General features: G+C 40.7%; 1 protein-coding gene across 9 annotated transcripts in view; it reads left to right on the top strand.

Moving 5' to 3' along the window:
- Positions 1-24416, top strand: part of DOCK10 (dedicator of cytokinesis 10) — a 275677-nt gene that overhangs the window by 201072 nt on the left and 50189 nt on the right. For all 9 annotated transcript variants that reach the window (XM_073020109.1, XM_073020107.1, XM_073020108.1 and 6 more), the window contains exons 24-29: positions 1161-1279; positions 3122-3191; positions 6676-6789; positions 10365-10436; positions 15861-16007; positions 22015-22098. In XM_073020109.1, the coding sequence (XP_072876210.1) occupies positions 1161-1279; positions 3122-3191; positions 6676-6789; positions 10365-10436; positions 15861-16007; positions 22015-22098 (606 nt within the window). The remainder of the gene's footprint in view (positions 1-1160; positions 1280-3121; positions 3192-6675; positions 6790-10364; positions 10437-15860; positions 16008-22014; positions 22099-24416) is intronic.

The following is a 24416-nucleotide window of genomic DNA, read 5'->3' as shown; positions in this document are numbered from 1 at the left end:
TAGAGATTTTCAAGAGTATAGCCCGTTTTTATTAATATACTCACCATGTTGTGCAATATTCCTCCTATATATCTAACTGAAATTTTATATCCTTTGATCAACATCTCCCCAGCACTTCCCTCCCTAGCCCCTGGTAACCACCATTCCACTGTCTACTTCCATGAATTCAACTTTTTTAGATCCCACATATAAATGAGATCGTGTGGTATTTGTCTTTCTGGGCCTGGCTCATTTCACTTAGCATAATATACTCCAGGTTCCTCCATGTTGTTGCAAATGACCAAATTTCCTTCCTTTTTAAGGCTGTATAGTATTCCATTATGTTTAGGTACCACGTTTTCTTTACCCATTTCATCTGTTGATGGACACTTGAATTGATTCTATATCTCAGCTGCTGTGAATCGTGCTGCAATAAAGATGGGAACCTAGACATCTTCAGCATACTGATCTCATTTCCTTTGGATATACATCCAGTAGTGGGATTGCTAGATTATATGGCAGTGCTATTTTTAATTTTTTGAGGAACCTTCATATTGTTTTCCATAGTGGCTCTTCTGATTTTACATTCCTACCAGCAGTGTGCAAGTGTTCCTTCTCCTCCACATCCTCTCCAATAATTATCTTTCACCTTTTTTGATAACAGCCATTTTAACAGTTATGAGGTGATATCACACTGTGGTTTTAATTTGCATTTCTCCAATGATCAATGATATTGAACATTTTTTATATATCTGTTGGCCATTTGTACATCTTCTTTCAAGAAATGGCTATTTGGGTTCCTCACCCACTTTTTCATTGGGTTATTTGTTTTCTTACTATTGAGTTGTTTGAGTTCCTTATATATTTTGGATATTAACCCTTTCTAAGATGTATGGTTTGCAAATATTTTCCTCCATTCAACGGAGTAAAGTTGTCTCTTTACTCCATTGAGTGTTTCCTTGGCTGTGCTGAAACCTTTTAGTTTGATATAGTGCCATTTGTCTGTTTTCACTTTGCTGCCTGAGCTTTGAGGGTCATATCCAAAAAATCATTGCCCAGTCTAATGTCATGAAGTTTTTCTCCTTATGTTTTCTTCTCATAGCTTTATAGTTTCAGGTCTTGAATCTAGGACATGCTTCAAATTTAATTGATATCCTTTTTATTCTGCCAATTTACTACAGAACTTATTGAATGTGGAAAAGATTCATGCAATCATGAGTTTTCTGCCTATAATTTTGAATCAGCTCTTCAAAGTTCTGGTACAGAATGAGGAAGATGAAATAACTACAACTGTCACCAGGTATCCATAACACAACCCTAAGAGGAGATACTTTATAATCTGTAGTTACACAAACTCTTAATTACAACTAAACAGTCATCTACTGTTGTGTATTTACATTTCATTTGAACACATCTCTAATTTAAGCATTTTCCACTCTTGACTCCTTACCTTCTAATTCCTTATTATTAGTAGTAAAGTGTTAGACCTCTTTTTCTTTGGTTTTTAAATTAAAATTTTTATTTTGAGATTCATATGCAATTGTAAAACATAATTCAGTTTCCCATGTGCCATTTACCTAGTTTTCCCCACTGGCAACATCTTCCATACAGGTGTAGAATCATACAGTATAAATTTTTGAAATTGGCTTTTTCACGAAACATAATTATCTGGAAATTCATCCAGATCATTGCATCTATCAGTAGTTCACTCCTTTTCATCGCAGAGTAGTATTCCATGATGTGGATGCACCACGTATAAACAATTATTCACCTGTTGAAGGACATCTGGAGTGTCTCCAGTTTAGGGCTGTTATGAATAAAAGTGCTATGAACATTCATGTACAGGTTTTGTGTAAACATAAGTCTTCGTTTCTCTGAAGTAAATGCCCAGAGTGTAATTGCTGGGAGACAAGGTGGTTGCATGTTTGATATTTAAGAAAGTGCCTGTTCTCCAGAGTGGCTGTATCATTTTGCATTCCCACAGGAACCTTTTTTTAAAATATTAAATTTTTTAACTATTCTCACTTTAAATTTGGCTATCCTGAATTCTTCCAACATCTCTAATCTGGCCAATGCCTTCACAGATCACAGTTTCTTCTTTATAGAGATAGTGTTTTGAATTAATTATTAAATTTATATTTGTGCTGTTCATTTTTTATAAAAACTTAGTCATAGCATTCTGGAAAAAAAAAAAAAAATGTTACTTTTGGCATTGAAATGTTTCCAGTATCTTTCTAACTCACAGGCCTGTTACTGACCTCTTTCTGAATGAGGGTTTTTAGTCTAGTTTTTAAAGCAGAGCCTGAAATTCTGGACAATTTAAATATCTCTAATGGCTCCACAACCATCCAGTTCTGGACCCACATTAAAAGTCCCGAACTGTGTCTTCAACCCATGCTCTTTTCAGCACGTGAATGTGTGTCTGTGTTGGCAAGACTCCTAAATATTGCAGCAGATAGATCTGTTGAAAATTCTGAGATATTCCTGAGCACCATAGCCATGGAGTTATAGTGTTAATGTGAAAAAAGAAAAAAAAAAAGCCGAAAAAAGAAAAAAAACCATGGAGCTATAGTAGTGTTCATGTGAAAAAAGATCCACCTGTACCATCACTGCTACTGGAAACCCCAACCCAGCTATGGGAAAAACAAAGCAAAACAAACCAACTGCATCTTAATCTAATTACTTCTTCCAAAAGCATATATACTGCCCATAGATCGGAAGGCAAGCCCTTTTCAAATGAAATATGATTATTAATTTGAAGTTAAAAGTCTAAAATTTTAATTAGGCACTAAAAGTAATCCCTTTTGCAAAAAAGATAATGTCAAAAATGCACAGACTATAATTAGCACATTCAACTTGGACAAAAAGTCTCCATTGTGATATTACAACACTACTTACATCTTTGTGTTTCAAAGTTTCAAAGTTGGAAATGGCTCATTGATGGAAATGGTCATCGATGCTATAGATATTAAATGCCCAGTATTGGATATGGGGGTGAGAAGGGCAAGGAAGGAGTCAGCGATTAGTTCATTCATTCACCCGGTAACTATTAAATACCCAATTTATGAAGCACTGTAATGACAAACTAAAGTGGATTTTTCTGCCCTCTCCAGAAAGGCCACTGATAGCTTTGCTTTTCCAGGGTTCTGACTGACATTGTGGCCAAGTGCCATGACGAACAGCTGGATCATTCTGTCCAGTCATATATTAAGGTATGAAATGCCTCTTGGAAATTGCTCATATCCCTTGTGCTGTGTGGCTTGTCTCATTTCCTGTCTGCAGTAAGTGGGAAGTTTTCTCCCTTTAACTGAGTGGCGCCCATCACAGTAATACCAGGAATTCCCCTTAGCTACTTAGAAATTCCATCTCTTTGCATTAATGGGTGAGGTGAATTTTTAAATGTATAAGTAATGTGTACCTGTGCAAATAAATAATTAAATGGGGAGAGAGAAGAAAGAAAAAGATAGAGGAGAAGACTCAAGTGCTGTGCTTTTGAAGTCAACATTCAAGTAAATGAGATTCCTGTGTTAATTTAAGGAAGACTTTCCTATTGGTTTGTTGAATGCTCTGTGTTTCCTCTGTAATGCTTTCTTAGCTCTTTCTATTGTTTTCTCAGGCATTATTTCATTTTCCCAGTTACTGTATATTTGTACCTGCTTCTGGTATGTTAAGTCCTTTATCTTCTGGCATGAACCACTTGCCCATTCCATCAGTGTGCACTGCTTCTTCCAGTGTCCTATGTCAAGTGTTCACTCAGAGATGCTTCTATTCTCATTTCCAGTTGGCCTGTGGATTAATGCCAGTGAACTTGTGATGATGTTTGCGTTTTTGTAGTTCCCACCTAAATGTCATCCTCTTTAATGAAAAAACCCATCCAGAAATACAGAAGAGTATCTTAAATTACTTTATAATACATAGAGGACCTAAATCTCTAATTTTTCCCTATGCATAGATTAAATCTTTTTGAGACACAGCTTTTTCATCAAAAAACTATATTCTCTTAATATGTATGCACAGATAGATACTCACATATTCAAGATGTCTAGAAACCTGTTTTTTTTAAAAAATTGGCTGGGTGTGGTGGCTCACGCCTGTAATCCCAGCATATTGGGAGGCCGAGGTGGGCAGATCACGAGGTCAGCAGATTGAGACCATCCTGGCTAACACAGTGAAACCCCATCTCTACTAAAAATACAAAAAAATTAGCCAGGCGTGGTCATGGGTGCCTGTAGTCCCAGTTACTTGGGAGGCTGAGGCAGGAGAATGGCGTGAACCCAGGAGGCAGAGCTTGCAGTGGGCCGAGATCGCGCCACTGCACTCCAGCCCGGGCAACAGAGCGAGACTCCATCTCAAAAAAAAAAAAATCCTCGCTCCCATAAAAGGAAGTAACCAGAAATTGCATTCTGGAGAGAACCCCTCTAAGATACCATCTGGAAGGAAATTTTTTTTCGTTAACAATTTTTATATCCATATGTTTTCTATCTGTCAGAAATGTTGGTTGTCTTCCCAAATACGAAAGCACGAGTGTGTGCCCTTTGTAAACATCGGCTACATGCTGAAAATAGTTATTTCACAATAATTTCTCCATGGTATAATTTTACCCAATAAGATCCACATCTCAGTTGCAAAAAGCCAGTTCCACCTACACATGCCTTTCTAGTTTGCTCCCTAAGATAGGGTCATAGCTTAGTTTTATAGAGTATCGATGAATTTACCATTCAACAGAATCACCTCGAGAGCTTTCACCCTCTCAATGCTTACCCCAATGTTTCATTTCAATCCTTAAAGGGACTGAGAGAGAAAGAGAAAAAAAGTTCTTGATCCATCTTATACACAGGCATCTCCATTTCAACACATATTATTTTCCTCATGTCAGTGAAATCACTGAAAATTACTTTAAGAATTCTCCTGTGTTGTGACTATTTTTGTGATTACCAAGGCTAGCTCTTTGGGAGTACCTCAAATCTCAGACTCTCTACCGATGATGCTCCTGGAGAGATGCATTAGAAATGCATCCTGGTGTGGCCCTTATTTTTAACCAGGATATCTGAAATACCCAACAGGACCATCTCACTTTATAATACAAGAGATTATCTACTTAGCTTGCTTTAAGTGATTTAAATCCAAAAATACACCTATGTGGAATTTTAGGCTGATAACAATTTTATAATGAATTTTAACATATCTAAAACAAATACCTCCTAATAAATATAATCAACTCACATCGTACTCTGGAAAGAACACTAAGCTGGCAAGTAAGAGTCCAGATTCTAGTCAATTCTAGACTGGAGCAGTCAGCCTCTCTGAACCTCAGTTTTCTCCTCTGTGATGTGAGATGAAATGACCAAAGGAACATTCAGCTCTATCATTCTGTGATTGGACTCAGTGCATGCTTGAATGTCCTCGAAAGATGTGACATTCAATGCAATTTGTATTTATTCAGAAGTTATCTAAACACCATTTCAAGTTCAGTGGTGCTAAATGCTGCTAACTCACTTCATCTACAATATTCAAAATGCACACATACACCATGCCTTTTTCAAAGATGCGTGGCTAAAGCCAGTCTAATTAAATGCCATGGTTAACAGTGATTTGTAGCACTGATGGGTTATAGTCAAATTTTTAAAACAATATTTCAGTGCCAGTTTAAATGCCCTTCAGGCTAAATAGCTGTGCATGGCATGAGCTCATTGATGACATTACTCTCATCTGAGGTATAATCCATGAGAGGGAAAAATTGTATTACTCTTGATTTTATCTAGTTTCATGCATCCATTAACTTCATCTTTCTTCTTTGAGATGAGCTTGGAGAAGTCAAATCCCACCAAGACAAGTTAGGTTGCCAATGTGCTACAAAGTTTAAAGAAACAGTTACAGATCCAAAAGCTCATGTGCCTCTGTGTTAAGCCATTCATTCTCTTTCCTGCCTTCACTCTCAATTATAGTGAAATCTGAATTGTGAAAATTATGAAGAAATGTCCTTCCATGAGGCAAACCCAACTCATAAGTGAAATATTATAATTCAGTAATAAGCATTTTATATTTGAACTTTATGGATGTGCATAAATTGATACTGATATTCTTAAGAGATGAAGAAATAGTGAAAACTAGCCATTACATGCACTCAGTGGTGCATGCCAAAACCAATCTTCTGAGGGAAAAAAATAAGTATGCAGCATTTGTTATCTTACTGATGGCCAATGTTCATGAACGCCTTGATAGATGTGTCTAAGCATGGGATGATAGACCCTGGGCTTGTGGGGAGCTCACCTACTGGCCTCTGGAAGGTACCGGCTTCCCCACTTGGCTATTTGAGTGGGTGCTCTACCCTTTCAGGATGAAGAATTGCTACCATGCCACCTGTTACCAATGGAGGAAGGAGAAGGGGAATGTGTCCTAAGTAGGTGGGTCAAAGCCCTCCATGTTTCCTTGAACATGTTAAATGGCTCCCCGGCTCTTTCTCTTGATTTCTACAAAGAGTTTCAAGGAGAGCTTAGGTGAGCAAGGCCCGACCTCTGCAAAGCCCTAAACAGGAACAGGTGTGTCCTGCTCTTATCATTGGGCCTGCATTTATTTCATGGCAAAATCTGGCATGAGCAGATATAATTTTGAGATATGAGTTATTCACATGACATAGTTTTTGAAGCTTCATTTTTCAAAGTATTTAACTTTATTAACTTTTTGGATTTTCTTCAGTTCGTGTTCAAGACCAGGGCATGCAAGGAGAGGACTGTACATGAGGAACTGGCTAAAAATGTGACTGGTCTTTTGAAATCAAATGACTCAACAACAGTAAAGCATGTCCTAAAGGTAAGAATTTAAAGATTGTCCTTTAATGTGAGTACTAGGTATGGATCACGCTTATCCCTGGAAAACGATAGGAGTCATTGATGTAGACTGTTTCTCTTGCAGTTTCCAGCATTAAGATTCATATTGAAACTTAGCATATAAAGATACTAAGCAAAAGAGATCTATATCAAGACAACATACAAAAAAGTAGAATGGGCTGGGTGCGGTGACTCACCCCTGTAATCCCAGCACTTTGGGAGGCCGAGATGGGCAGATCACCTGAGGTCAGGAGTTCAAGACCAGCCTGGCCAACATGGTGAAACCCCATCTCTACTAAAACTACAAAAACAAAATTAGCCAGGAGTGGTGGTGCGCGTCTGTAATCCCAGCTACTCAGGAGGTGGAGGCAGGTGAATCACTTGAACCCGGGAGGCAGAGGTTGCAGTGAGCCGAGATCATGCCATTGCACTGCAGCCTGGTCAACAAGACCAGATAGATAGATGATAGATAGATAGATAGATAGATAGATAGATAGATAGATAGATAGATATTGTATGTTAGAAAAGAAGATGCATTGGAAAAATTATAGAACTGGTAAGAATTGGGCATTGTGAGTACTGAAGGTGTAGGGGAGAGTTGAAGTTTTAAATAGAGTGGTCAGGATATATCTGATGGAGAAGGTAATTCTTGAGCAAAAAAAAAAAAAAAAAAAGTGAAGGCGAAGAGGGTGCTGGCCATGGAGATGCTCAGAGGGAAAGACCTGCATGAAGTCATCAGGCAGCAGCATGGCTGGTGTGTCTGCAGGCTGGAGCCAAGTGAGCAGGAAGAAAAAAAAGAAAGATGGAAGATGAAGTCATGGAAGCCACTGGAGGCTTGGCAGTTAGCACAGGCCTGGCATTCCCACTCAGAGCAGAACTGGGATTTGTGTCGTTGGAAGGTTTTGCACAGAGGAGTAATGTTTTAAACCAAGCTAACCTTGGTTTAAAAGGATCCCTCTGACTGCTGTGTTGAGAATCGACTACAGTGGGGTGAAAATGGAGACCGCAACCACTCGAGGGGCTATCAGAAAGGCAGGATCCTCTGCAGAGAGTCACTGCTCAGTTAAAATACGGAGTGAAGAGAATGCTCGGAGAAGAATTGCATCTTCAGGAGATTGTGCTAATGATGGACCATGTGCTCTGGAAGGCGGGGCGGGCGGGTTTCAGGAGACAGGAGGCAGTGGAGTGTGCAGATACATAAGGGAATGTGTGGAGAGGGCAGTAGAGGAGTCAGGGCTTCATCTGTCATCAGACGTAAACAGGCAAAAGCTCAATTTCATTAGTGCTGGTGGATTCAAGGAAAATAGTGGAGGCAGGCCAGAGTGCTAAGGGGTGGAGAAGGGCAGGAGTCTGTTGAATTAAGAGACAAACGTTGGAACACTTGACATGATGGCTAAAAATATTTTGGACAAGATTAGGGAGAGAGGATTGCAGCAGTGTGCCTGGGATTCATTCATATTCCTAACAACATGTTTCACTTCTCATAGCCATTAGAATGCTGTTGGAGTGCTAGGATGGTATTGGTAGCCATTTCCATTTCTTCTTACTAAGAAGTGATCACTCCATTAAGCCATAGCTGCCTTTGTAGAACAGCAATCCCTTCTCTTTTTGATCTGAGCCAGTCTTTCGGAATTAGGACTATGTTGTCAGAAGTTTAGAGCGGCCTTGTTTGTATGAGCTTAAGACAGGATATAATCCAAATGCCCATTGACAGTAGAGCAGATAAGTACGTGGTAATTATATATGTCATGTGGTGACCATAGGTGATCCCCCCAGCTACATGCTTCAACATAAACGAACCACAGAACAGAGTCTGTTGAATGAAAAAGGCAATCTCAGAAGAATACATAGAGGACAGTTCCATTTATATGAAGTTCAGTGGCCAGATGAACTAAATATCCCTTCATTGTATAAGTATTCATAGCAAAATTGTGAAGTAAAGTAAAGGGAATGATTAGCACAAAATTTAAAACTGTTACTGTGGTGGAAGGGGTGGGAAGCAGAGAGGATGCAAAGGGTGCGTTCTTGAAACTGTACATACACAATATGACTTTTTGTAGCTAAGTGTCACCCTTAGGCCCAAGAAAGAAGGGTGCCCATCCTGGGGTGTGCTTTGCTTTTCTCATACTGCACCCATCCTCATAGGCCAAGGTTTAAGAGGAGCTAAGAGAATAAAGAGAATAAGCCCACCAGGAGCCCCTACCTTCCCTTCTAGACCTGTAAGGAACCCCAAGACCCTCTTGCTGAAGGTCCTATAGGCGGATTCCCAGGCCTGCTTCAATCTCTGTCCCAAGCCCTCCAGGACCTCCAGAGGACAGGTCTTGATGCCTGAGTGCAACCCTAGACCCCATTAAAGAGCTATCTGTGGCAGGGAGGAGGGTCGGGTTGTGGACAGCACTCAGATGGGCAGGCTGGACAGTTTCCAAAAGAGCTCAGGTGAACAAGCTCCTACCTCTGCAAAGCCCTAAGTAGGAACAAGTGTGTACTGCTCTTACCATTGGGCCTGCATTTATTTCATGACAAAATCTGGCATGAGCAGATAATTTTGAGATATTAGTTATTTAGGTGACATAAGTTTTGAAGCTTTGTTTTTTAAAGTACTTAACACATGTGCACCAGGTCCCTCAAGGGGGAAGACAGAGCCTTGGGCGAGAAGAAAAGGGTTAGGCCAGGCCCTGTGACCCCTAGGACCTCACACACTGGTGCGGCATTCCAAGGTGTTATGAAGTTTTGTTTGTCGAGGTAGGAGGATCAAATATATTTTATTTAACACTTTTTCAGCTTGACTTCCAACTTCTAGATATTCAGACATATGACCTTCCATTTTCACCCTTGCCTCTAACCTTTGAAATTTTAGGGGTGAGCCTAGTACAATAAAAAGTTTGTTTAGGTCGGGCTTGGTGGCTCACGACTGTAATCCCAGGACTTTGGGAGGCTGAGGCGGGAGGATCACCTAAGCCCAGGAGTTCAAGACCAGCCTGGGCAACATGGTAAAACCCTGTCTCTACAAAAAACACAAAAAGTTAGCTGGGCATGGTGCACACATCTGTAGTCCCAGGTATCCAGGAGACTGAGGTGGGAGAATCACCTGAGCCGGAGAGTTCAAGGCTGCAGTGAGCCGTGATAGCACCACTGCACTCCAGTCTGGCAACAGAGTGAGATGGTCTCAAAAAAAAAAAAAAAAAAAAAGTTTGTTTAGTTTTGTTTCACTAAGTGAAACAACTAGAACATCCCCTGAATAAATATTTCGTAAAATAACAGCTTAGTCAGTCATGCCAAGTAAACTTGTAACTTGTTTTAGTTTAAATGTTTTTTGAGAGGATTGAGAAACTGAAATGTCTGACATTTACTTTTACCACTAGAACCTTTTATCCCATTTTATAGTGGGATAAAAATCATCCCACTATAATAGAGAATATTTTACTGCTCTAATTCATTTAGTTTCAAAGAATACATTTTAACATAACAATGTTATAGTATATTACATATTACAAAGAAAAAATTATCATTATTTTACCATAGGATAATAAATGTCTCGTTGCCTTTTTTTCCTAATAGCATTCCTGGTTCTTCTTTGCAATTATCCTAAAATCGATGGCACAGCACTTGATTGACACAAATAAAATCCAGGTAAGAACATCAGTAATATAATATTATAATACGTTTACAATATTATCCAACAATTGGATTAATTGGACTAATGATTGTGCTGTCATTAGTTCCATTTTTATTTGCTTTAAAAACCTTAGCAATTTACAATAATTACTTTATAAGTAGGAGAAATGATTGTGTACATCTGCGCAGGCCCTTCAGAAGCAGATACCAAGACAATATTGGAAATGCAAAAGATGTATTGGAGGGAAGTAACTATAAAGGATAAAAGGAACAGGAAAAAGAAATGGGAAAGTCTGATGCCTGTAAATGAAAAGGGGGAAGGAAGGAGGATTGGCTAGGAAGAGTCTCACAGTGATAAGGTTTTAGCTGGGCTGATGGGAAGTCTGAGAGCAAAGAGTTGTCATTAGAGGAACCCTGCACTGGGGAGGCCATCTGACTCTAGGACCTCCACAAGCTAAGTCATTGACTGGGAGCAGCCTGGGGAGAGGGTAGCCTTGGCATGAATGCTGGAGCAGATCCCAAGATACAGCAGCTCTTTATATTCCTCCTACTGGATTCTGTCTTGAAGGAACATTTGAGCGATGCACATTCCTGGCTGCCACAGTCCAAGTTTTCATGACATATTGTACATGTTCATGAATCTGCTTCCCCACAGTTCCCATGGGCCTCTCCTCCTGAAAGGAAGGAAGTTTAGAAGAGGGACCCTGATGGAATTAACTATAGCCCCTGCCATGGCTTTTCAGGAGCCTACGTATTACTCATCATCTCCCGTCACAACTCTCCATTCTAGATCCCTCTCACCCTAGCTAGCAGCTCTGAAGGTCTTGGTGACTCACCTGGTGATGTAACCCAAACCCTCATTCTAGAGTGGTCTCGGCCTCGGGTCATCATACTCTACTCACACCAGAGTTGGTACATGTGGCCGTTCACAGTTACAATGGAGTGAGGAAGACCAAGAAGCAGCCACGTAGATCACCTGAGTTCCACACACATTTCTCTCAGCCCCCATTGTGGGTAAGGTCAAGGGAAGACCTTTGGCATTGCCCTTGCCCCACGTGGAGAGTAAATCAGAACAATGCTGCGTGAGGTGGGGTTGGTGGTGTACAGTGATGTTGTTTTGATTTACTCTTTTGGTGGGGGAGAAGCAGCGTCAGAAGCTCCCACCTGGCCTCTCCCTCTAGGCTACCTCCTCAGACCAAGCACCCCATGGAAGGTTACTCCAAATGCCAATTTTACTAATACAAATTATACGTTTGGGACCAGTTACATGACTATTGGGGGAGATCTTTGAACCCAGTGGATCTACTGTTAACAGAACTTTAGTCAGGACTCCACTTTTAATCCCTGTAAGTGCCCACTCTATCAGGGCGGACACGGTGATGCTTTTCATTTCTGGATATCAGTGTCAACTCAGATCCTGTGTCCAACAGTCCTTGAACTGTATTCCCTTCTCCTCAGGGTATAGTAGCCTGAGTAAATGGCTACAGGGCCCTTTGGAGAACTGATAGACTCATTACACTATGTACCTACTGCATTGTTGCAGCAGGGGCTTTCCTTTAGGGACTCCATCACCTCTTCAGTCAATGTGTACCAGATCTGAATTGTGACTCAGGTCCAGGAACAGAGAAAGGAACCATGACTATTCATTAGAATGAACATCCTCATCTTCCAGTTGCCCATTCTTGCCTTCTTTGTTAATACGATGTACCACCACTGCTGGTTGCTGTCTTTTTTGTCCCTAGGAGTTCCAGGCATCATTAACTAGCTCTACAACTCCCTGAGAGTCGGTCCCTCTTGGCTTCCCCACCAGTCTTGCCATTTGTCATGATACTCACAGCCTCCTGGCTCCTAAGATTAAGCACAGCACATGGCCTCTGTTGTTTTGGTGATCCCTGATCCCCACGGCTGCTCATGAGCCAACGCTGTGACTGCTGCTCCTGCCAACAGATGGGAAACGCCCCTGACTTTCTTAATGATATTGGTCCCCAGTACCTTCTTGATGGCTGTGGTGCATGCTGTCTTCTGGGCCTGCCTGGGGAACTTGATACGCTGGTGGATCTTCTGGTCTCAATTAATATCCATTCCCACATATCCATCTCTCTCCACCTCTTTATTTTTTCCTCTATCCTCTGCCAGGACAACCAGACATTTCCACTTCGCTTAAAGTAGGCCATCTCCAGATTCTCAGAGCAACCCTAGCAGTGAGTTGCTCATCCTGTGAGTCCTTATTTAATCCCATGTTCTGAAAAAGCACCTCCATGTCAATGCATTCTAAGTCACCTGCCCTTACTTTCTGGCCCACATCCTCAATGTCCAATTGCAGAGGTTCTGCCCTACCTCCTGGAGGTACATGCTAGCTAATTTTTATAGTCCCTTTGGGTGTATTCTCTTTCTTGCTTTTTTTAGGACCAGCAAGCCCCCAGCTGGGTTAAGCTAGGATTTAACCTCCAGGTATTGTCCTGATCACTAGAAGGAGAGGCGGGACAACTCCTCAAGGGTTTGCCTGATTTCTAGCAGGGAGAAGCCTTTGCAATATCATCTTGCATGGGAGGAGTGCTGACACTTAATGGGGAGGAATTAAACTTCTGCCAGCACTAAGGCTTCAGGGAAGTATGCAGATCCACTTCCTCAGAGTCATCCATCCTGAGGTCCTCATCTATGCTCTAGGCCCCAGGTCTTTCTAACCACGGCCTTGATCTTTGCATGACAGAAATGCCTTGCTGGACCTTTAATTGTCTGTAGAGTTCCATAACTCTTAACTCGTAAATCCTGTGTTTGCTTTTCTGCTGTATCTGCTTTCCACTTCTGGAGATGAGAACCTCCTACCTGGGAGGCAGAGAAAATCTAACACAAAGATAAAAATGGTTCATATCTCGCTGTCATTAAGCTCTACTGGGGTCAGGAAACCTCACTGTTGAAATTCCTGCTCTGTCACTAACTTGTTAGCTGATGAAAATGACGCTTCACATCTCAGTGCCTGTTTTCTCATCTGTAAGAAGAGTGGATTAGACTAAAATTCTCTTCTAGTTCCTACCAATATGCATCTGCTTGTATAGACAGGTCACAAAACACACCTGTGAGCAGCCTAAGAATAAATGAACTGATAATAGCCAGCATGATTGTGTCCAGCAGTTTGTCTTCCCCGATAGAGGTATGCTTTTCATGACCCCCTTCAGTGGTAACCCTCACACCCTAGTCTTCTTTCAGGAGCGCTGCACCTTTCACTCTCATAACCATCTCTCATCATCACAGTGGGAAAAGACCTGATATCATCTTTTTTCTTTTTTTCGAGACCGGGTTTCACTCTGTCGCTCACACTGGAGTGCAGTGGCACGATCTTGGCTCACTGCAAGCTCCACCTCCTGGGTTGAAGCAATGCTCCTGCCTCAGCCTCCCAAGTAGCTGGGATTACAGGCGCATGCCACCACGGCCAGCTAATTTTTGCATTTTTAGTAGAGACGGGGTTTCACCATGTTGGCCAGACTGGTCTCCAACTCCTGACCTCAGGTGATCCACCTACCTCAGCCTCCCAAAGTGCTGGAATTACAGGCATGAGCCACCATGCCTGGCCCATTTTTTTTTTTTTTTTTCCTTGAGACAAGGTCTCACTCCTGTTGCCCATGCTGGAGTGCAGTGGCACAATCATAGCTCACTGCAGCCTCAACTTCCCCAACTTAAGTGATTCTCCCACCTCAGCATCCCTAGTAGCTGAGACTACAAGCACGGCCACCAAGCCCAGCTAATATGAGAGAGAGCGAGAGAGAGAGAGAGAGAGAGATGATAGATAGAAGATAGATAGATAGATGATAGATAGAGAGTAGATAGATGATAGATAGAAGATAGATGATAGATGATAGAGATAGTAGATAGATGACAGATAGATGATAGATGATAGAGATAGTAGATAGATGATAGATAGTAGATGATAGATAGATAGATAGATAGATAGATAGATAGATAGATAGATAGACAGATAGACAGATAGATAGATAGATAATGATATATATTTAGTAAAATGGGGTTTCTTCATGTTGCCCAGGCTGGTCTGGAACTCTTGGGCTTAAGTGATCCACCCATCTCAGCCTCCCAAAGTACCGGGATTACAGGCATGAGCCATTGTGCCCAGCCCTGATATTATCTTTTGACACCAAAGCATTCATAGTAAACTTTCCCCAAGCTATTTGTGGCACCTGTAATCCTAGCTACTTGGGAGGCTGAGGTGGGAGAATCACTTGAACCCAGGAGGCGGAGGTTGCAGTGAGCTGAGATCACACCATTGCACTCCAGTCTGGGTGACACAGAAAGACCCTGTCTCCAAAAAAAAAAAAGCGGGGGACAGAGTCTGGGTTGGAAGAACTCAGCTGCCTCAAACATTCTCTTCATATGCAGGAGTCCAAACAGGAGGGATGGATTTCTGGACCTGAAATGGTCTTTTGGGATCCATAGAGCTTTATTCAGTGGATGTAATGTCATCTCACAGCCAAGCCCTTCTTTATCTTGACTTGTGAGGCTCCACTGGTGCCTCTTAACTGTGTCTTATACTAGGACCAGGGAGTTAAAACTAGCTGGGACTCACCATGTATCAGAGGACATTTCAAACCAGTATCTGTACTCATTCAGTTATTCATTTATTAATTTCTTAGAGTTGTTTATTGCGGGAATTCCTAGTTGTAAAAAAATCAAAATAGTTTATTTTAAAATGAAATAGAGGGGCCGGGTGTGGTGGCTCACACCTGTAATCCCAGCACTTTGGGAGGCCAAGGTGGGTCGATCACCCGAGGTCAGGAGTTCAAGACCAGCCTGGCCAACATGGCAAGACCCTGTCTCTACTAAAAATACAAAAATTAGCTGGGTGTGGTGGCAGGCGCCTGTAATCTCAGCTACTCGGGAGGCTGAGGCAAGAGAATCGCCTGAACCCAGGAGGCGGAGGTTGCAGTGAGCTGAGATGATGCCATTGCATTCCAGCCTGGGCAACAACAGCGAAACTCCATCTCAAAAAAAAATAATAATAAAATAAAATAAAATGAAATAGAGAACTATATGTCCAAAATATCTAGAATAATGTTCATTAAATCATTAATAGTAGCTATTCCCTGAGAGGGAAGGAGGGGAAGTAAGATGTGACAGGTCACAGAAAAGGTTCACATTTTACTTTGTACATTGCTACATTGTTTCAATAGTTTGCAATTAATATTTATGATTGACTTTTATTATAAGGTGAAAATTTAATTGACCAAAATTGAAGGAAACATTAAATAAAAATGATGGAAATCATGACCTTGAAATTAAAAGGCTTCTATTTTATTATTGCTTTCAAGTTTTCAAAAGGATTCTTTTTATTTGATGACCTATAAAATAAAGTAAATCTTTCGATTGATATTTCCTCGGCTTAATATTTCACATGCCACATTATAAAGAAATAATCCCTTCTTTCCTTAGCTTCCCCGGCCTCAGAGATTTCCTGAATCTTACCAAAATGAATTGGACAATCTTGTCATGGTCCTATCCGACCATGTGATTTGGAAATACAAGGATGCACTTGAAGAAACGAGAAGAGCAAACCACAGCGTTGCCAGATTTCTCAAGGTACAGTTATATGAGATCACAGTTCTATTCAAGGCCCCATGTTCGTGGATGCAAGATAGTCTAAACGTTCATCAGTTCACATCTTCATGTATGATGAAAAATCAAAACTAGCACTGTTAGATGAAAACTTTCATTTATACATCTTTCCTGCTTGAAATACTTTTTAATTTTTTTTTCCAATTTGAAGTTTTATTGAATAAAGACTAAGGTTAGAGGACCGGGTGCAATGGCCCACGCTTGTAATCCCGGCACTTTGGGAGGCCGAGGCAGGCGGATCATGAGGTCAAGAGATAGAGACCATCCTGGCCAACATGGTGAAACCCCATGTCTACTAAAAATACAAAACTTAGCTGGGCGTGGTGGCACATGCCTGTAGTCCCAGCTCCTCGGGAGGCTGAGGCAGGAGAATCACTTGAATCTGGGAGGCGGAGGTTGCAGTGAGCTGAGATCACACCACTGAACTCTAGTCTGGTGACAGAGTGAGACTCCGTCTCACAGGAAAAAAAAAAAAAAAAGAAAACTAAGGTTAGAGCAAAGTATCCATTTGAGTGTAGTCAAATCATAGTACTTCTAAATATATTTGAAGAGAAAAAATGAAATTTTTAAAAGGGAAGCTGCACTACAGTAATATTGTCTCGGGCATTTCTGCCCTTGAAAGTGATGTTATAATGGCTTTAGGTCTGACAGTGATACCAAATAGCCACTTTTTGAAAACCTTCAGGAATTTAGCATTTTTGTTTATTATCTCCAGACTCTTTTTATTCTTTCTTTCGAGACAGGATCTCACTCTTGTCACCCAAACTGGAGCACAGTGGCGTGATCACAGCTCCCTGCAGCCTCAGTCTCCCAGGGCTCATGTGATCCTCCCGCCTCAGCCTCCCGAGTAGCTAGGACCACAGACACACATCACCAAACCTAGCTAATTGTTGTATTTTTTGTGGAGACGGGGTTTTGCCACGTAGCCCAGGCTGGTTTCAAACTCCTGAGCTCAAGCGACTGGCCTCCCAAAGTGCTGGGATGACAGGTATGAGCCACCAAGCTTGACCCAGGCTGTTTTTTACATTATGAAAAGATCACACTGATCCCATGAAAGAAAAATTATCAAGTAAAGCACTGAGCAACTACTTACTAAACTGGATATGTATGGAAATTAGTTATATTTCATTGGGTTACAACCATTTATATTGAGCTGAGAGGAAAGATGCAAAGTCAAAGAAAAAACTAAGATACATAATTACAGTATACCATTTAACAGATGACGCATGCAGTTAGAAAGATAATAGTTTTCTGGCCGGGCGCGGTGGCTCAAGCCTGTAATCCCAGCACTTTGGGAGGCCGAGAGGGGCGGATCACGAGGTCAGGAGATCGAGACCATCTTGGCTAACCCGGTGAAACCCCGTCTCTACTAAAAAATACAAAAAACTAGCCGGACGAGGTGGCGGGCGCCTGTAGTCCCAGCTACTCGTAAGGCTGAGGCAGGAGAATGGCGTGAACCCAGGAGGCGGAGCTTGCAGTGAGCCAAGATCGTGCCACTGGACTCCAGCCTGGGCGACAGAGCGAGACTCCGTCTCAAAAAAAAAAAAAAGAAAGATAATAGTTTTCTGTGCCTCCTTCTTATGTCTAACTCTTGACTACTGTAACCTTTATGAAGTCATCTGACTTGTTTCCTAATGGTAGTCACCAGAACTTATGGGTGGGTGTGAGAGGGTATAAATAAATGCTAATAATATACAGTGAAAAGCCTATAGTAGAAAATGAGCCCAGCTTGTCAGTGGAGAGCTTTAATCCAGCCTAATTTCTTTTTTAATGTGTTAAAAACTATTTCAAATTATACACTATATGTGTTCTTACCCTGAATTTATTTTTTTCTTTAAGGTTTTGTCTCTGATTTTAACTTTTTCCTTGCTTCCAGAAAGAGACAAGAATGATAAGTGTTAAAGGGGAAAAGTTTACGGGGGGGGGGGGGGGGGAAATTCCTGTAGTTTTCTACCACGTTTTAAGACCTATGGGAATAAAGTTTATTGCTATGCTAGTTGTTTACTAGGAAACTTAGAAAGAATTCTATATAGTTCAGTTTGCAAATAAAATATATTGCAAGAAACATGTGAAATATTCTTCCCTAAACTATAAAAAAATGACAGATAAGCAAGTCTCTAAAAAAGGGAAGAGACCCCATAGTTGCCCTCCTTATTACTAATTTGAAGTTTTAATGGCATTTATTTGACACATAAAGTTAAAACAAAATTGGAACACTTATTAGATGAATCATTTGAACTAGGAGAGAAAAAAAAGGAAAAGAAAGTGATTTTTGAAAATGTAAAACTGAATGTAGTCATTTGGTGCAAGTCCAATACATTTGAATTTTCAGCTGCTCAACACAGCCCACTCCCAGTGCTGATGTCATAAATCTCTTATATTTCCAGCAAACAGTAGTTGTTTGCTCAATTGGGGCTTCAAATGACTGCTACCTCTTTTTGTTACTGAAGTCTACATTAGCAGTCAACTACTGTGAATTAGTCAACATTGGCATTTAACAATTAAAATATTATTGTCACTCCACGGGTTGCTCAAAATTGGTCTCCAAGAATCAAGAAGAACCTCTGGGAACCAGTGTGTGGGCATGTAAAAATGTTCTGCATTAAAAGGTAGCCTCCCTTAGCCCACATTATGGGAAAGTAATATTTTTTCATCAATTATGCCAAAAAGCTGGTACATTTCTCAACTGTTCTCTCAGTGAAGTAGATAGGATTCAAATGAATGCAGCTTTTGTCATTTTTCTTTTTGCCACCCACCTGGGTCACAGCTCTACTTATCTGAACATACCTATTTAGACACTCTCTTTATGAAGCACAATACCAAGATGGGAGCAAAGACAGATTCATTGATTTTTATTTTCCTGATTGGATAGCCATATCTTTTAGCCCTTTTGCCTGACTAACCACTGCTTTGTTTCAATGAGCTTTTGAAAACCATTTGGAAATCACCTAATATTAGAGAGAGACTTGGTTTGTTAGCAAAATATGTTTAAAGAAACATCTGTGGTATTTCTCTCTAAATATCAGATAAGGATGGATAAGCAAGTCTCTAAAAAGGGAAAACCCTTCACATCTCCTCTACTTGGCTTGAATAGTCTGTGCTTTTGGAACAAATGAATGTTTTCCATAGAGCTCCTCTGTGCAAAATTTGCTGCTGGTGGCACATGAGCTAAAGGTCTAATACGGGGGCAAAGGAAAAGCGTCCAAGGTGAAAAAGAAAATGGGATGGGTGGGGGGCAGTGGTTTTGTAAATTATATAAGGAAAGGACAAGACATGAATGTGGTTTGTTTTGAAATGTGAGGGTTCATAACTCATCTCCCAACCAATTGTGAAGTAAAATTCTCATTGCTCTCACAGTTGGTGAAATAAAATAAATACATTTTTTATCATCATATATTTTAACAGATAATTTAGAATATCTGGTCCTTAGTTGATTCAACCAAACTGTGAAAAAAGTTTGGTAGGGTATAAGTTATCCTCCAAATTAAGAGTCTGCACACTTTTTATGTAAAGAGCCAAATACTAAATATTTTCAGCTTTATAAGCCAGAGTCTCTGCCACAACTACCTAACTCTGCAATTGCAGCACAAAAACAGTAATTCACCATACACAATGTGTAAAGGATTGAGTGTGACTGTGTTCCAATAAAACTTTTATTTAAAAAAAGAATGGCAGTGGGTCAGATTTGGCCCATGGGCCATAGTTTACCAAAACCTGCTACAATTTATTTTCTATTAATATAAAAGATGAATATAAATTATCTTAAAACGAAATGAGAGAGGCCCCTCCAGGCCTCAGCCATAAGCAAGAGAGCCACTGCCCCTGGGGGTCAAGAAGATGCTAAAACAGATCAGATTCAGGGGGCCCAGGGCAAGAGGGACACACTACACTTGGTGAAGCCAGACCTGAGGGAGGGGTTTTTGCAGGAAGACAGCTGACTCTGGAGACCTTTCACCCTAGGAATGACCCCCTTTCACCCTCACTGCCCCTTGGAAAGAGGATGCCAAGCTGACCACATAGAAAGTCTTTCTTCACAGTCAAGAAACCTCAAGTTGATTCTTCTACTCCCCAGCACCACTTTCTCCCCACAATCCCCATTTATGAGTGCTGGAGACAGGTCTCCTTCAAAGTTCACAGGCCTTATCTGCAGAGTAGCTGCCATAGTCTCTGGGATGTAGCAGTCACCATCCCTACTCTGGACTAGTTCAAAGACAGGACTCACCAGTCCCTCCTTCATGCAGTCAAACAGCCCTGCATCTTTGCCAAAGACTTCCCGAGGGCTCCTTTCTCCTTCTCTTTCTTGGGAAGTTTCTAGAGCATAGAGATGTGCTGGCTGGTCTTCCTCTCCTCTGCAAGATGAGGCAGGGCCCCTGCTATTCCAAGGGTGGCCAGGTTGGGACTTCCTCCTGCAAATGGAGAGCCTGGGGGACTGGACACGGGTGCCAGGAGCCAGTTCAGTGCAGAAGGCACCAGAGCCCCTTTCCTTCCCCCCTCCCCATTTGGCTCTGTCTTTTTAGGCTATGATTATACTGTGGTGTCTACCTCTCTCCCACTATTCTATTGATACATGTGAGGACTCGGAAGCCATTAACTTTTTACTGAATGAAGAATTATTGAAAGAACTAAAATTTATATTTAAAATGAAAATATAGATGAGGCCATGTACTAACACAGTCATGAATAGGTACATTTAAAAATTCAAAAGAAAGTAAAGAAAAATTGAAAGGAAAAACAAAACAGCAATATAAATGACCTAACAATTTGAAGAACAACTTTGGAGAAAATAGCTCTTGTTTACACACAGGTGTATTTCAAGAGGAGACTTTTCACTTGGTCCACTCTCCATAGCAAGATTTTATGTGTAGTCCTGTCTGAGAAAAGAGAGTTGTGAGTAAAATTGACGAGAGATTCCAAGAAATGCAAAGCCATTTTAATGCACCATCCTGGACTCTTTGGACAAGAAAGAAGCACTCCACACTAGCTGTGGAATTTTCCCAAGCACCATGTTTACTCACACCCACGTGGGTGAATAGAATGAGACTCACACACCAAGTGATGAGCTGCAGATCCACTACAGGAGGCACCTGCTCTAGTGCCTCCCCAGATCCTACATTGGGAACTATGGTCCCTTCCTCCTGCTCCACACTTTGCCTGTGCAGTCTTTGGCCACGGTAGCTTGGTTACTGGTTACAGGACCATCCGTCTTTTAGAGAGATAGCAAGTGCTCCTCCAAGCCTACTTACTGTTTAAGACTCTCCTTGATACAGTAAAGAGAATTTGACCACAGAATAAGAAAGGTAGTGAGCAGCTGACTGATAGAAATCTTGGGATCTCCTTCCTTCGGCCTTCAAATGCAAGCTTCCTCAGCTGGTAAGGAGAGGAGCTACTCTGTTGAAAGGGCCCAGTGAGATTTAAAAGGCTCTCCTGACCCATCTCTACCACTCCTCATTATGACCCAGTGTGTACATGAGAAGATCTACAACCCCAGAAGCGTGAAATAGAATTACTAAAAGAAAATAATAAAATGTAACTAAGTGGTTAAAAAAGTAGACAACCGAAAGCTAAAGCTTTCTGTATAAAAAAGAAGGGGCTATAATATTTCATTGCAAAGCTCCAGTGACATTTTATAAAATCAGTAAATCTAGATTTGTAGCTTTCTGATTGATATTTGTGTTTTGTTCAGTTATACTTTCATTTTGTCTTTCTTTCAACTTTTCTGTTTTCTTCTGAATTTTTAAATGTACCTATTCTCTGTCAGTATATTGCCTCATTTCATTTTCATTTTTAATATAAATTTTAGTTATTTTAGTTGCCATATGTGGATGACTAGGAGATTTCTAAAATACCTAATTATACAACACATTTAGTTCAGTGTTATTTTACCTCAATATATTTAATCATATTTTCTAAAATCTTTACTTAATAGATTCTTCAAGTAAAAGTTTTTGAATTTAGAATTTATCTATTTTAGCGTTGCTTTACGTTTATGGACCGAGGATATGTGTTTAAGATGGTCAACAATTACATCAGCATGTTCTCCTCCGGTGACCTCAAGGTAAGAACCATGTACAGGAGTGATCATTTTCTAAACTATGGCATTGTAAATAAATAAAGTAGCCTCTGTGGATACCTGCTTAAGTCATTAACCTATCCATTCTCTGTATCAGAAAGTGATTTCCACAGCAAGGAGAGGCAGCCTTTTAATGGTTCATCTGCTGAGTATGCCTACCAAGTCCTCCCTTAATGCGGACAAAGGAGAGTGGAATGAAAGTGTTTACATTTCATTTCTATTTCCTGTGGGTGGTGAAGAGAATGGCTCTTTGTAGCTACATTTCCTACAGTCCAGTTTACCCTAGACTGGCTTGGTTTTAGCACTGAAAGTCCTACTTCCCTGGAAACCTTTAAGTCCTGGGCAAAATGGGACAGTTGAATGCCCTACCCAAACAGGGGTATATGTTGGGGAGATGTAAAGAGAACTCTAGAGCAGTGGTTCCTAGACCACAGAGGTAGCATCACTTGGGAACAGATGCCGGTAACGGAGCCCAGAAGTCTGTTTTAACAGGACCTCTAGGTGATTCTTACGCACTCTCAGGTTTGAGAACCACTGAGCTATGGTTATGACATACGCTGGAGAGAACTTAGACTGGAAATGGGCCAGATGATGAAAGTTGGATCAATTACTGTTCTTTGGGTTGCAAGCAACAGAAACTGACTCCAATTTGAGCAAAAGGGAATTGACTGGGAAGGTATTGGGAGTAAATAGCATTGATGAAGCAGCTGCAGAAGCAGGCTTTGAAAAGAGCAGGGGCCAAGTCTTTTCAAGCACAAGGAATACAGTCATGCGTCACTTAATGACAGAGACACGTACCGAGAAAAGTATTGTTAGGCAATTTCATCAACGTGTGATTATCATTGAGTGTACTTACACAAACCCAGCTGGTATATATCCTACTCCATTATATAGCTCTGTTCTCATTGTATGGGACCACCATTGTATACATGGTCTGTCTTTCACCAAAATGTTATGTGGGGCCTGACAATAATTGTAAAGGAAGAACCATTTGGCCAGGGTGCTGCTGCATCTGCTTAAATGAATCAACTGAAGCCATTTTCTCCCCTCAACACTCTGCTTCAGATTCACCTTCCATAGAGGAAGTGTGTGAGCAGCCTGCTTTGGGTCACATGCTTGCCTCTTAAGGAGGGAAGACAGGGCATATGAATTAATAATTCTCTGTTATCCTTTACCCACTGTGAAGGCGGCCAGTCCTCAAGGGGAAATTATCTAGGTATTTGAAAAGAACAATGGATTTAGACCAGTCAAAAATAAACAATGAGATTCTTACAGCTTTTCATGTCATGCTTAGGTGCTTAAACATTATTTTTGGGAGATGGGGTGCAGTGGAGATTTACTTTTGACCGGAGTTACATGATTTTATGTCATTTGGTTTTGAAAATCCAATTCTCCCTCTAAATATTTTTTTGAAAGTATATTCTTTATTTGTGCTCCTCTCATGCATGAAATTTGCAGAATATCCATTTAATTGCATCAGACCTAAATTATATCTTTTCAAAGACCAAACAGAATGTTCTCAGTGTAAAATAGGTAAAATATAATTTAATAATGCTCCTGTTCACTTTGATGTACAAAAGTTTAAGTCAAATACTATCCTTTTTGAAATGGCAGCATTTTAAATTATTAACTCAAGTTGCCACAAGATACAATTCTAAAATATCTGAGTAAATGGGACATATTTTATTTTGTGAGCTGAGATTAGTGAATATAATGATGATCATCGAACTTAGTCTTAAAACATGGTTACTTAGCATGCAAAAGAGTAAAAATAGAGCAGTTAGGAACATGCTAATTTTTCCTACTGATGTGGCTTTTCTTGACTTCTGTGTTACAGTGGACTTTGACCGTGCCTGGACTCCATTTATCTCTGTCTAACTCAAACATTATTGGAAAGACAGACTTATTTCCAAGGGCAGGGAGGAAAGAGAAATTAAATAATGTATTATGAGAACATGTAGCATACAGAGTTTCACTCTAATTTTATGTGATACACACCATTGTCTTAGCTCTGGATGGCAGGAGCTCACTGTAGAGGTCTGTTACATTATCTGAGTGTAGTCTTTGAGAGAATTCTGTGCCTGTGTTACAGCAGAAATTTTTTTCAGAATAAATGTGTCATGATACATGCTAAAAGAAGCTACAAAATATGACTCAGTAAGATCTTATCTCATAGAAGCTACACGTAGGTTACAAATGGGATTATTTCCTGAGGAGACTGTGACCAGTTTCCAAAAGTAGGGAGCTTAACTACAGTTCAGAGGGGACAAAATCCTTTCAACTTAATTACCTAGTGGTCCTAC

The sequence above is a fragment of the Chlorocebus sabaeus genome, chromosome 10, assembly GCF_047675955.1.
Source record: "Chlorocebus sabaeus isolate Y175 chromosome 10, mChlSab1.0.hap1, whole genome shotgun sequence".
In the NCBI taxonomy this organism is placed as follows: Eukaryota; Metazoa; Chordata; class Mammalia; order Primates; family Cercopithecidae; genus Chlorocebus; species Chlorocebus sabaeus.
Note: the sequence above shows the minus strand (reverse complement) of the source record. Positions and strands in the feature narration are given on the sequence as shown.